The sequence below is a fragment of the Oryx dammah genome, unplaced genomic scaffold (assembly GCF_014754425.2).
Source record: "Oryx dammah isolate SB20612 unplaced genomic scaffold, SCBI_Odam_1.1 HiC_scaffold_10, whole genome shotgun sequence".
In the NCBI taxonomy this organism is placed as follows: Eukaryota; Metazoa; Chordata; class Mammalia; order Artiodactyla; family Bovidae; genus Oryx; species Oryx dammah.
Window position 1 is genome coordinate 17,546,138 of NW_024070194.1, and position 14,512 is coordinate 17,560,649.

A 14,512-nucleotide genomic window follows, 5' to 3' on the forward strand; every position below is an offset into this window, starting at 1 on the left:
CACAAACAGGAACTTGGGGAAGGTGGCTCCTTGATGGTCTGTGATGCCGTCAGAGGAAACGGGTGGTTGTGAGAACCACAGAGCCTGCAGATGTGAGCCGAGAGCCCCAAGGACCCTGCAGCAGAGCTCAGAGACGCAGGTCCTGCTTCCCCGCCTGGCTGTACTTGACAGGACCACCTTGTCAGAGGTCTCTGAGGAGCACGGGGCTCCTGTCCCATCCCCAGAGTACAGACCACTTCCATAGGCAGATGCCGAGCTCCTCAAAGCTCCCTGAAGACTCTCACAGGCCAAGAGGTTTCTAGGTGGCCTAGAACTAAGGACATTGGCAGACTTCCAGAAGACTTTCCATCCCACCGAGAGCTCCAACCTCTTCAGCTAAAGCATGTGACTTAGCTGGGCCCCCAACCCAAGACTCTGATGACAGAAAACCAGTAAGTATGCTTGTTTTTATTTTCTGATGGCCTTGGGACTGTGAGGAAGGATGGTCCCCTCAAGACTGGGAGTGGGCTATACAGTTGGGAAATAAGCTCAAGGGGAAGGGGAGTTGGTTCTGCTGAGGCTGTGAGAAACGGCTTCTGAGAGTCCTCCTCTCCCCCTTTGCTGTTCCCTCCAGCTGCTTTTCATGCCCATTCTGGTCCCATCTCAGTTCCCAACTTGCTGTGTGACTAGGGGACCCTCTCTGAGCGATAGCTGTATGGTGTCAGTGGATACGAGGAGTAAAGTTCTGAAGTCTACAGTTTCTCTCAAAAAAGTCTTCAGCTGATCTTTCTCAGCTAAAAGGGAGGGCAGGAGTTCTCCCTTTAGCTCAATCCAAATCTGTGACTTATCTCCACCACTGAGAAATTACCTTCAGAAGCACAAACACACAGAAGACTCAGATTGTAGACCCAGGTCTGCACTAACCAGCTACCTAACCAGCTACCAACAGAGTGTGAGGTCACTTTCTCTGGGCCCTGTTCATTGTTTGGAATGGTATTCAAACCCTGGGATCTCTCAAAAGGTCAAGTGTGGCGATCGAAACAGTATGGGCGGTATGCTGACCTCAGCTGTCTTTAACTCTTTCCTTCCGCCCGTGCCTGGGCCCCTGCAAAGTGCCTAACATGAGTAAGTTGTTCAGATACACAGTTATTATTAGATTCTTGTCTTTAAGTTTGTGCCAATACCACCTCCTCCTCCTAGGTCTGCCCACCCACGGTCTTCATTTTGCCCCCAGAAGCCTTCCCGACCTTGACCTGACCAGGTGAAGGGAGCTGGCAGAGTGCTGCGGGCTGGCAGCCTGAGTGCAGGGTTCTCCTGCCTCCCGTGGGCCCAGCCCCCACCTCTACCTGCAGCGGGAAGAAGCCTCTGGGTTTAGTGTGGTTGGTAACTGTGGTGACTTTGTCTTGCTCAAGGAGAAGAAAGCAACCTTCACTGAGCACACTCTCCCTGCCAGGCTGCTCAGCTTCTCACAACCCATGGTGTCAGTATTATTCCCAGATTCACACATGAGACTCAGAGAAGTCGCGTGCTTTGCCTGAGGTCACACAACTTGAGTTCGGTTGGTCTGAATTAAGCCCTTGTGCTAGCCAGGCATGATCTGTCCCAGGGGTTTTCTGGACCCATGTCTGTACCTCATACCCAAGGGAAGGAAAGGCTGGGACCAGCAGGACTGTTGAAAACCTGACCATGAAAAGCTGCCTTGACCTTGAGGGGAGCAGAGACCCCAGGAGGCAGCAGCACCAGCTCGGGCTGCCAAGGCTTCAGGATTTCCAAGTCTGAGCAGGAAGTGGCTACCAGGAGCCATCGCCTAAGGGTGGGCCTGGGCTCCCCCAGGAGGGAGAGCAAACAGATCCTGTTTTCCCCGTGTCGATGGCATGAGATGACAGATGGTTTCACAGATCAATGTTCTAACCTCTAAGGCAGCACCTTTACTCCTCAGACAGGATGGCTGGTGAGGCCCCGGGAGCCCCTCCATGGTCATGGTGAGCAGCTGATGTTCAAAGGCAGGATGGAGCCTGCCATGTCCCCACACTGGTGTAATCGTGCCTTGTCTGTAAGGAAAAGACTGAAACTGTCTCAAAGAATGAAACCACCTTCCTGCAACATCTTAATAATATATTGTTTGAAAAAGTCAGCATTACCATGGAAACGAGAATTTTAATTATCCTAAGGATAATGGGCAAGATCCCCTGGAGAAGGAAATGGCTACCCACCCCAGTGTTTTTGCCTGGAGAATCCCATGGACACGGGAGCCTGGCGGGCTACAGCCCATGGGGTTGCAAGAGTTGGGCACAGCTTAGAGATTAAACAATAACAAACAAGGATAAGACACTTATCCAAAGAGCTTATAATCACTCCATCCATTTAGGTAATGTGCATCAAGTGCCATCTGTGGGTGAAAATGCCAAGGACATGGGCAAACAGAAAGGTCCTTGTTCACAGCATGCTATGAAATCATGACTGGTTAAACAAACGCTCCAGTACATGAATAATTAAAAATTGGGAAGAGCACAACAGGGAGCCGAGAGGAACACAAAGGAAGGTCCCCAGAAACAGCCTCTGGTGAAGTGACATTCAGGGTGTGAGAAAGGAAAAGCAGGCGCTGGCCAGCCTCTTCACACGAGTTATCTCTCAGGCCCGTATGGCGGGTGTCCTTATCCCCATTTTCAAATGAGGAGATGGAAGCAAAGAGAGGGAAATGGCTCAACGACCAGTCCTGTAAAGACTGGCAAGTCATCACCGTGTCATGCAGACTCCCGGCATCCTGCTTTGCCCCATGATACTAGTTACTGTGTGCTCAGTGTCACTGTCGCTTGCGAGACACGCCAGCTCCCAAGCCCCCTCAGATCCCCCTTGCCCACCTAGCCGCGGGTCCCGGTGTGCCCGGGATGAATGAGCTCTGTCCTGTCATTGGCCCTTGTCCCCCAGGTGACAGAATGTGATCCCAGGTCAGGCAGTGGTTCTGAGGAACCATGGCAATGAGCAGCTAGGGCTGGGGGATTCAGGAAAAACTTCCTGGGGAGGGTGGGATACAGACAAGCCGGAAATGGGAAAAGGGTCTTCCAGCCAGTGGGAGGGGACTTCCCACAGGGAAAGGCCCAGAAACATTGAATGGAGCATGGCTGCGGCGTAGAAAAGATGGGATGGAAAGAAAACAAGGTCCGGTTTGCAGAAAGCCTTCAGAGGCTGGTGGGGAGGGGGGCTGGAGCCTGGTCCTGACGGGAGGGACCTCATTCCCTTGTGCAGCCAGAAGGTCAGCAGGGCTGAGCTGGGGCAGGGCAGGGTGGAGGAGGAGTGGGCAGGAGTGGGAGGAGGCAGGGGTCTGGGCACCAGGCTTGGGGAGCCGTGGCGTGTCCCCATCACAGCATCTCTTTCAGATTTCTCTTGGCGATGTGCTCCTGAGTGTTCTTCTGAGGAACGATGGGAAGTCAGCCCAGCAGGGGGAAAGCCCTTCCAAGTCCAAGCTTCAGCCCGTGTGTGCAAGGCCAGGATCCTGAGCCCATACAAGCAGGTAAGCCGTGGGCTCCAGGGCAGCCAGCGCCTTCCTGACCAGTCACTGTGACACAGCTTTAAGTATAAACACAGCTTCGAGCGTTCGCCTCCCCATGAACCCCACAGCCAGGGTCCCTGCTCTCGCGGAGCGTACATATTAGTTGTCAGAACATTAAACCAGATAAACTAGAATATGTGAGAGGGTGACAGGAGCGAACTGGAGGGTGTGATGGGCCCCAGGCGTCTCCCATGGCTTCCCTCCTCCTAACTCAGCTTATCCAGAGGCTGAGCTGCAGCTCTCAGACCAGCCCACTTCCACTGCTCTCCAAAGCTGCACCATCCATTACCACAGCCACTAACATTATATTGCTATTTCAGTTTAGACTGAAATTAATGAAAATCAAAGATTCAGCTCCTCAGTCACACCAGCCTTATTTTAAGTGCTCACCAGCCATATGTAGCTAGTAGCTACCTTATTGGACAACACAATTATAGAACATTTCCATCAGCACAGAAAGTTCTGCTGGATGGTGATGCTGTTATCCTGAAAGGTGCTATGAAATACTTGAAGCAAAATAGAGCTATGATGCCTGGAAAAATGAGTTCATACAAGGCATAGGCTAACCCTATCATTGTGGTTTTCTAAGGCAGTCCTGACTAAAAATGTCTGTTTTTATCATGATTCAGTTCAGTGCAGTTCAGTTCAGTCGCTTAGTCGTGTCCTACTCTGCAACCCCACGGACTGCAGCATGCCAGGCTTCCCTGTCCATCACCAACTCCCAGAGCTTGCTCAAACTCGTGTCCATCGAGTTGGTGATGCCATCCAACAGTCCAATCCTCTGTCATCCCCTTCTCCTCCCGCCTTGAGACTTTCCTGGCATCAGGGTCTTTTCCAATGAGTCAGATGATTAAGATGATTAGGCCATCAGAATATCCTGCAGTATCTAATACTTTGATGTTAGAACTATAGCCCCAGTTTTTTTCTTGTTCCCTAAAACAGCCCACAAATCCTGTCTAACATCAGTTTCTGATTTGGGATTTCGATAATGCATTTGTCAGCGGCCCCCAGAGAGAGAGAGAACTAGTAGAGTATGTGTGTGCACACGTGTAAGAGAGAATTTAAGAAGTTGGCCCACGTAGTTGTGGAGTGGCCAGTCTGAAGTCTGCAAGGCAGGTCAGCAGGCTAGAGACCAGGGAGGAGCTGATGCTGCTGAATTCCAGAGTAGAGCCTGGAGGCAGGATTCTCTCTTCTTCGAAGGACATCAGCCTTTTTCTCTCAGTCTTCAACTGACTGGAGAAGATCCACTCAGATTGTGGAGGGTAATTCAAAACCTACTGATTTAAATCATTGGAAAAGCCCCTGATGCTGGGAAAGATTGAAGGCAAAGGGAGAACCGGGTGGTAGAGGATGAGATGGTTAGAGAGCATCACTGACTCGATGGCCATGAAGCTGAGCAAACTCCAGGGAGGACAAAGAGGCCTGGCGTGCTGCAGTCCACAGTCTTGCAAAGAGTTGGACACAACTTGACTGAACAACAACTGACTTAAATGTTAATCTCCTCTAAGGAAACAGCAGCATGGCAGCGTCTAGACTACTCTTTGACCCAATATCTGAGTACTGTGGGCTAGCCACTCTGATACACAAAAGTAACCATCACAGATAACAAGATTACTCTAAACCATCAGCACTTTTAGGAGGAAGGACACAGCCACACAGTTTAAACAGAAGTGGGAGAGTGCAGAGCCACAGTCTGGATGTCTGTGTTCGGCAGGTGTTGCCCCCAGTCTGAAAAGTCCTCTACACTGGCGGGGGCGTCCTTTTCACTTCTCTGCCCCCATCCCCAATATCCTCCTTTCTTTCTTTCTTTCTTTTTTTTTTCTTTATTATTTCTTTTTTGGCCACACCGCAAAGCATGCAGGATCATCGTTCCCTGACCACGGATCAAACCCATGCCCCCTGCAGTAGAAGTCAGTAGTCCTAACCACTGGACCCCCAGGGAAGGCCCAGTATCCTCCCTTCTTTAATACCAGCCTCCCCCAGATCCCAGATCCAGGTGTTATCGACACCTGGACGCTGAAGACAGCTGTGGTCAGGCAGCTGCCTCCTCTTCGCCACTCACTGTGCACCCAGAGTCTGGGGCCCTGCAGGAAGAGATCTGGAAACCACACAGACCTCCACCTTATTTCCTCTGAATCAAGCCACAGGCAGTACCCCCAAGGCAGCTCTGACTCACAGCGAGGCAGCTGAGAGGGGTGACCCCCCCAGGTGTCCTGGGGCCCTCCCTGCCTGTGGGAACAGAGGGGAAGTGGGTACCCCCCTCTCCCAGGGTCTCCAGGGGAAGGATGGGCCACAGCTGTGAGCAAGGCAGGCATAGCCTCTGAGACAGGAGCTAAAGCAACCATCAGTTACAATTGTGTTAGATTTTGGTGACAGTTTTAAGGGTCTCTGATTCAGAGTGTGGGCTGAGGGGCTCGTCAGGGAGGGGACATTTCATTTAATCCAAGGAGTGAAGGATGAAGATGACTCAGCCACTGGAGGGGACCCGTCAGGGGGCAGCATGTGCAACTCAGTGGCTCCTGGAGATGCAAAGCCAGGGCTCCAGAAGGGAGAGGGGCCCTTCTGGCCACCTGCTTCCATTCTTGTCACAGGACACCCTCCCCAGACTTACTCACACTGTGTATTCGAGCATCAGGCATCCCCCTGCCCCGTGGATGGCCAGGCCCCAGGGTCTGAGGACTCTAGTCTGGGGTCAACAAGGGGATCTGCATGTGGGTCTGGGAGAACATGCAGGAACCAGTCCATTTCCAGAATCTCAGTCTCACTCTGTCCATGTCCCGGAGGCCCTCAGCCCCCATTAAGAGTCCAGCTCTGTGTCTGCCCCGCCCCATCCCCTGGGTCCTTGTCTGTCCTCTTCTCTCTCCCCCTCACTTCCTGGGGCCCCCGCTCTGTCTAGAGGGCCTCACAGAGGCCTCTCAGGCCCTGAGGAGCATCTATGAGTTACATAAACCTTTCTTTCTGGCCCCGACTGCTTCTCATAGCTTGATGCAGAGGCCCCTCCTGAGATGGGACGGGGAAGAAGGGGAGGGGGCCACTGGGGTGTGGGTGAAGGGTGCTCAGTAGGATGGGATTTTTCAGGAAAAGTGGGCCTGGACAGGCATCAGGGGGTCTAGTTAGACGGGACAGGCTGGTGCCCAGTGGGATGAGGGGATGAACGTCCTGTGCTAAAGATAGCTGTCTGCCTCCTGCTCTCCAACTTCAAGATTAGGCCTCAAGGCCCCTGTGTTCTCAGGACCAGTCCTGGTGGGGTGGGGTAGGGGTGGGGGTGGCTTGGCATCCTCTGTCTCTGTGACTCCCTCTTTGAACGTCAGCCTCCCAGGCAGTCTGGGCCTTTCAGAGATGTGCTGTGCAGGCCAGTCCACCCTCCCTGGGCCCAGGAGCAGTGCCCCGTGGGTGGAGAAGGACTCCCAGCAGAGCGCCCTGCAGAGCCTCAGTTGCTTTGCTGTGTCATGGGGCTGAATAGAGACAGTGCATACAGCAGGTGTTCAGCAAGATATGGCAGGTGTGTGACTAGGACACTTGACAGAGCCATGCGCTCCTGCTGGCCGCCAGCTCTGGGCCAGGCCTGTCACAGCGGGTCTGGGACTGCACTTCTTCCGAGCGGGCAGTGCAGACTTACCCCTGTTGCTCAGGACAAAAGTCACGGGAGAACCACTCTGCCCACGTGCAGGCAGTCCAGAGTTACAGCGCCCATCCAGATGAGTGATGTCCTGGGCCCCTCCAGGAGCCCTCACCCTCCCGTGTCCCCATCCCAGCCCCTCAAAGCTGGTCCATCTGGTAACCACCTCATCAGTGCCTTTCAGAAGCTGAGCTCAGAAATCCAGGCTAATACCTGCTTAGAACTGTCAGTTTTAAGTTTGCTGAGCAGCAGAATCCTCTATCAAAATCTCCTGTGATGATCTGTGTAAAAATGGGGTTGTAGGGACTTCCCTGGTGGTCCAGTGGTTAAGAATCTGCCTGCCAGTGAGGGGGACACGGGTTCTATCCCAGGTCCGGGAACTAAGATCCCACATGCTACAGGGCAACTAAGCCTATGTGCCTCGACCACTGAGCCCATGCACTCTGGAGGCCATACTCCACCCACCGCAGCAAGAAGCCCACGCACCGCAACTAGCTAGAGAGTAGCCCCTACTCACTGCAACTCGAGAAAGCCTGTGCACAGCAACAAAGAGCCCATGCGCTGCAACAAAGACCCTGCAGCAAAGACCCTGCGCAGTCAAAAAACAAAAAGGGATTGTTGTCAGGAGGCCCACTTCCTTTGCCACACCAGTCCTCTCCCTGAGGGGCCCCAGGAGATGTCTGGGCGCCCTGGGGCTCTACACAGCCCTGTGGAAAAGCATCAGACCCAGGCACCCTCCGGGAGCCCACCAGACATGCCGCCCCGGGTGCCTGTGGGAGGACTGATTGAGGAACCCAGCCTCCACTGGAACTCACGTCTGGCCCGAGGGTGACCACCTCTGTCCCTCCCTTCAGAGAGGAGCCGGGCCAAGGCCGTGGCCCTGGGCAGTTTCCCAGTGGGCGAGCAGGCAGAGCTGTCGCTGAGACTGGGCGAGCCGTTGACCATCGTCTCAGAGTAAGTCCTTCCGAGGGCACTGGGTGGAATGCTCTGTCCCTTCCCCCAATCCCTGAAGATGCACTCAGCGGGGAGGGGCTCCTTCCAGGAGAAAAGAGCATGGCCTTTGGTGCTGAGCTCACACAGGTGGAGTGTCTACAGCTTGACACTCCTGCAGGGAGAAGCAGTGGGGAGGGGCCCTGAATCAGACCACCTGCTGCCCAGGAGGTACCAGGAAACCTGGGACACTCAGGTGGGACAGGTGGCCATAGGACCCAGCCTGGAGGGTCCCCGTGAATCCCCCAGGAGCACTTCCCAGGGCTTGGCCCTTCTGAGAAGGGGCCCCCCCTCGTCCTTCTCTCTCCAGGGATGGAGACTGGTGGACGGTGCTCTCGGACGTCTCGGGCAGAGAGTACAGCATACCCAGCGTCCACGTGGCCAGAATCTCCCATGGGTGAGTCCCCACCCCAGGCCCTGCCTCAGGGGGCCTCCTGCTGTCTCCTCCCACAAGTGTGGTTCTGTACACCCAGCCTTATCTGAGCAGAGCTGGCGTCTGTGGCCAATCAGGCCAGGACCCTGTCCTCCAGAGGAGCTGACAACTGACTCTCTCAGGTCAGCCTGTGAGGCTTAGGAGCCCAGAGGAGAAGGCTCGCGAAGGCCTCATGGAGATGTGGCGCCTGGTCCTTAGAGGGTGGCCAAGAATTTGGTGAGGAGGGCACAGCAACCCTCTCCAGTATACTTGCCTGGAGGATCCCATGGACAGAGGAGCCTGGTAGGCTGCAGTCCATGGGGTCACAAAGAGTCGGACACGACTGAAGCGACTAACACACACGCATACACAAGAATCTGGTGGTGGAGAATGCTGAGCATCAGTGTGCCCAGGGAGCCTCCTTGGGTGGCCTTTCCAAGAGGCATTTACTTGGGAGGACTGGACTTGGGCACACATGGTCTCTTACGAAGTGTGAGCCATCTCTCGCCAAGAGTAAGGGACAGATTGACTCCCGAGCAAATTCTGTGTCAAGAGAGAAAGGCAGTGAATACCCTGGAGCCAGGAACGCGTCACTGTGTGCACTGTGACAGCCGCTCTTCAGTTCTGAGGCAAACTCCAAACTCAGGGACGGCCTTACTTTCTGAAGCTCACGAGATGCCTGGCTCTGATCCTGAGACATGAGAACCCCTCATAGAGTCAGTTCACACTGAGGCGGGGTAAAACCCATGTGGCCTGCGTGTCTCTCTGTGGCCTAGGCCTGCTGGGCAGAGTTTTGTGTCCATAGCTGACCCTGAAGTTTAAACTGAGGAAACACTGACTACCTCTAAGAGTCAGTCTCCTTTTTGGCCATGACTTCATTTGTAGCCTCTTTATGAAGGGATGTGTTTTATTTGCTATAAAGTTAGGCTAAGTTTGCTGCTGGCACCAAGATAATCACAGCTTCTTATTTACTTGGGATCAACTCAACCCTGACTCTGGCTTAGACTGTGGAATTTCACAGAATGACAGCCATTTCCATCAGATTGGCTTCTGGAGGCTTTGCTTGGGCCCCCCAGCCTGATGCTGGGAAAGATTGAAGGCAAAAAGAGAAGGGGGCGGCAGAGGATGAGATTGTTAGGTAGCATCACCAACTCAATGGACATGCATTTGAGCAAACTCTGGAGATAGTGGAGGACAGAGGAGTCTGGTGGGTTACAGTCCATGGGGTCACAAAGAGTTGGACACGACTTAGCCACTAAACAAGAGCAACAACCCAGGAATGACTCTGGGGACAGTGTGAAGCAGATGGACTAGTATGCCAAAAAATTCCTGCAAAACTTCCTTGAACTTTCCATGGCAATGAAGTCCCTCGTGGACATATATGGGTGAGGGATTAAATGAAGAGAGGAAGGAAGATGTGGGCTCAGAATTATCAAGAATCCCAGCATTGGAAGAATGTATGGAGATCCGTGGGCTACGTAATTTTTTTCCTCAAAATTTTAGAATGTCTTGAACATTGTAGTTCCAAACTTTCGACCCACAAATAAGCTCCAGTGGAAGTGAGGTTTCAGTGATAATGAGTAAATGTTCATCTGCACACCGTTTGACTACATAGTTAAACTTTAAACTTCAAATGGGGGGAGGTGGGAGGGGGGTTCGGGTTTGGGAACACGTGTACACCTGTGGCAGATTCATGTTGATGTGTGGCAAAACCAATACAATATTGTAAAGTAAAAAATAATAATAATAGTAAAATAAACTTCAAATAAAATATTCACTAAAGAACAATTCTTAGAGAGGCGAAGGCTTAGAAATGTGAGTGATTGGCGTAGGGGTGCTGGGGGAACTGGATGGGTGACAGGAGAGAATCTGGGATCACCTAACCTGCCCCATTTGGAAATGAGGTCTCCAGTCAGAGGAGACTGGGGCTGACTCCGTGAGATTGTCCTCTCAGGGCCCTGGAGCCAGGACCAGGACACAGCAGCGGGGCTTGAGAGACCCCGAGGCCAGCTCTCCATGGGACAGTTGGAATTGGAGGTCCACAGAGGCAGGAGAGGCTCCAGTAGGGTCTTGGCCCACCCACCCCCAGGCTGACCCCCGACCGTCTCTGCCCACTCCCAGGTGGCTGTATGAAGGCCTGAGCCGCGAGAAAGCTGAGGAACTGCTGCTGCTGCCTGGGAACCACGGAGGGGCCTTCCTCATCCGGGAGAGCCAGACCAGGAGAGGTGAGTAAGCTCAGCGCCACCCTGGGCCCATCCCTGTTGTGCCAAGAGCCAGGTGTGGTGTGACTCAAGGGTAGCGGTAGGAGGCCAGAAGTGAAGGGCTGGAGACTGGCCTCGGAGTTGGGCGGCCTGACTAACTGACCACATGCTGCAGCCTTGAGAACCCGTCAACAACGGGGAAAGCGGACTCCCCTGGTGGTTCCAAATGCGGGGGGCCCGGGGTTTGATCCCGGTTGGGGAGCTAGTTTCCACATGCCACAGCTAAAGATCCCATGCGCCGCATCTAGGACCCGGTGCAGCCACATAAATAAATGAAAATATTTTTTTAAAAAAATGAGGCAATGACCTGCATTTCCAAAAGTGGGTGTGAATGCACACAGAAGGGATCCAGGCTCAGCCAACACTTTGGCAACCAGAACTTACCACATAGTCATAGGAGAGTGCAGTCATTCCCTGCCTTGACCAGCAATGATTTCTCCTCCCCAAGACACAACAGGATCCTGATCTCTTGGCAAAATGTTAACAAGTTGACAAGGTCTCTGTGCTTTCGGTCATTAGCCAGTTGGAGCCAGAGAACCTACCAGGAGTCACCTCATGACCCTCCTCTCTTTGCTGTGCAGATGGGGAAACAGAAGCCCACAGAGGGATAGAGACCTGTCACACTGCACATCCAAATGGGGCCTCTCCCACCCCAGGTTCAGGGCCTTTGCAAACAAAACACAAAGTCAAGTCTGTCTCTGATGCCCTCGCTTACTCTCTGAACTGCAGCCAGGCGTCCCTTACGGCAGGGACAGAGAGGAACAGTGTTCACGTTTATGTTAGGCCCTTTAATTGCCTTCACACAACCCTGTTGCAGGGGCAGGGATTATATTTCCAATGTTCCCATTTTACAGATGAGGAAACTGAGACTTTTAGAGAAGAGAAATGATTTGCCTAGGGAGACACAGATAATGAGTGCAGAGCTGGCATTCAAACCCAGCTGAGGTTCATCTCACTTCAGACCCCCAAGAGAGGCCCACCTATGATGATAATGGTGATTCATCGCAACCTCAGGGATGGAAGTTGCCCTCTGTGCTTGCCCTAAACTGAACTAACTCTGATGCATTGTCAGGGGTGTACTCAGTTCTCTACTCAAGTCTCCCTCTTGGGGCTCCTTCCAGCACATCTTTGCCTCTCCTTTCCTTTCTTTGGGAGCGCCCTCCCCACTCTACCTCTCCCCAGCCCCTTCTGCTGTTTTCCAGAAAGTACCAGCATCACTCCCTCACACACACCAGTAGGCTGACCAGGGTCGGGGGCTGGCTCAAGTGCGGTAGCTACAAACAGGAAACCATAGCGGTGCTGTTGGGGGCAGGGGTGCTGCAGACCAGGCCCCAGTGAGCTTGAGAAGCCACAGGAAGTGCTCCAGTGCTCAGCTGCCCCAACCCAATTCTTCTCTGGCCTGGTTGAACCCCAAGAGCATAGTGACCGGAACTTATTGCCAATCTGCCCCCTTTCTAAGAAGGTATATATACAGGAGGAACCAGTGGAGAAATAACGGAGAAAGCAGATAAGAATCCATAGGGTCTTTTTTTTTTCTTCCGGTTTTATTGAGACATAACTGATATCCAGCACTGTATAAGTTTAAGATGTAAAGGGGAAAAAAAAAAAAAAAGATGTAAAGGATCCATAAGATCTCTAAGGATCCACAAAACTGTTGGGATTAAGGTTAGATTTGACTCTAAGGTTTCCCACAGCAAAGCCAGAAGGGATTAGTACAGAAAACAGCGCTCATCAAAAAAGAAAGAAAATTGCCAATTCTACAGGAAAGGCAGCAGTTTCCTGATACTAATTTTTGATCTCTCATCTGGGGCTTCCTTTTGGAGAATGCTTGTCAAGAAAATGGGTCACGACCCATTTGTGGGTCAAGAAACCAGGTTAATTCGGTGGTTATAGACCAGTGGGTCTCAAACCTGGGTGGCCATCAGAATCACCTGGAGGGTTTATTAGACCAAAGACCTGGTCCAGGCAGTTCTGATTTGGTAAGTCTGGGGCCTGAGAGTTTGCCTGTCCAAGTTCGCAGTTGATGCTCGCTGCTGCTAGTCTGGGGACCACACTTTAAGACCTAGACCTTAATGGGCTTCCCAGGTGGCTCAGTGGTAAAGAACCCGCCTGCAAATGCAGGAGGCGCAAGAGATGTAGGTTCGATCCCTGGATCAGGAAGATCCCCTGGAGTAGGAGACGGCAACCCACTCCAGTATTCTTGCCTGGAATATCCCGTGTACAGAGGAGCATGGTGGGCTACAGTCCAGGGGATTGTAAAGAGTCAGACACGACTGATCTAGATACCTTCGCTATGTATTGGAATCATCTGGGAGAGATTTATAAACTACTGATGCCTGCACTCCACCCCCAGAGTTACTGATTTAATTGGTCAGGGGTGTGGCCTGGGCCCTGGAAGCTATAAAAGCCCCCTACCCCCCCCCCAACCCTGGGTGATTCTGATGTGCAGCCAAGGTTGAGACTCATTAAGCTGGTGAATCTGGACTGGTGAGTGTTTAAAGTGAAATACAGTTGAAACATTAAGGTGCCTCACTGGGGTTGGGGAAAATACTACTTCATCAAACTTTTGTTTTCAATCATTTTAACTGTGTCCTGGGTCACAATGTAAAATTTCGTGCTGTGGTTTGTGGTCAAAAAAAAGTTTGACACTAAAGCTGTAGGGGCCCAAGTGACACCATAGGATGGTGGTTCTGAGACCCAAGTGTACAGGAATCGTCAGGGAAACATCTTGCCAGCGTGTTCCTGGGCCCCACCGCAGACCTGCCGAATAAGACTGTGGGGCACAGAGGTCAGAAATCTGCTTCCGTCATAAGCTCTCTGGCTGGTTCTCCTGTTCTTTTTTTTCTTTTTTTTTTCTCCTGTTCTTTTAAGTTTGAAAACACAGTTCCAGTCTAGGGAACCCAAAATCAAGTAATGAGAGACAGTGTCTTTCATGTTTCATAATGCATCTTGTCGTCTATAACGGTAATTAACTGTTGACTGAGTGGGTGAGACCAGGATCAGCTTTTCTTTGGCCCGAGGTGCGGACATACCTCTGGGAGGGAAATTCTACAGGGGCTTTGAGTCTGTGGATGGACCAAGGAGGAAGTTCTGGGGCACTGAGCTCCCAAGAACACAATTCAGGGCCTGATGTCGGAAGGGGAAGAGGCCAATACATCTTCCTGAGAGTCCCTCTGGCGTACCTTGTGTTTTAGGGAGCCATGGCAGGGTCCGAGTCAGGCTGAAAATCTTGGTCTGCGAAGGGGCTCGAAGGGCTTCTGGAGGTCCCAGGACTGTTCCAGAGGTCAGCGCCAGGACCAGACCCCAAGAGCACCACCCTCTTACCTTCCTCCTATCCTACTATGTGTTGATACTCTATTGAGCCTAAGAGATTGATGAGCCGTTCACACTTCCCCCGAGGGGCTCACCTCTGTGCTTCTGTCAGCTGAGAAGCATCTTCTCTGAGTCAGGCCTGCTAAATTGTGGTTCCTGCCCTCAGGCTCCAGACAACTGAGGGGCCAAGGTACAGCATCCTCCAGGCTCTTAGCTTCTCAGAGGTCTCAGTGGAACTTCAGAGCTTTTAGTCTAATCCCTCACACTACTGTGGACCCCTCCCCTCCTCCTGGCATCATCGTCAGAACACCTGGGAAAACACGTGCCTGACCCCACAGGTCACTGCAGGCCAGCCTGTGACATAGGCCAAGCCTGCCTGAGCTTCCTGC

At 52.5% G+C, this 14,512-nt stretch overlaps 1 protein-coding gene across 2 annotated transcripts in view; it reads left to right on the plus strand.

The window, feature by feature from the left end:
- SLA2 (Src like adaptor 2) overlaps positions 1-14,512 on the plus strand; it is a 27,447-nt gene continuing 12,935 nt past the window's right edge. Inside the window, exons 1-5 of one of the 2 annotated variants that reach the window (XM_040247382.1) lie at positions 1-431; positions 3,357-3,490; positions 8,003-8,102; positions 8,449-8,535; positions 10,672-10,775. In XM_040247382.1, the coding sequence (XP_040103316.1) occupies positions 3,400-3,490; positions 8,003-8,102; positions 8,449-8,535; positions 10,672-10,775 (382 nt within the window). In that variant the 5' untranslated portion in view covers positions 1-431; positions 3,357-3,399. Of the gene's footprint in view, positions 432-3,285; positions 3,491-8,002; positions 8,103-8,448; positions 8,536-10,671; positions 10,776-14,512 lie in introns of those variants that run through there. The other variant, XM_040247383.1, reaches the window with a different exon arrangement.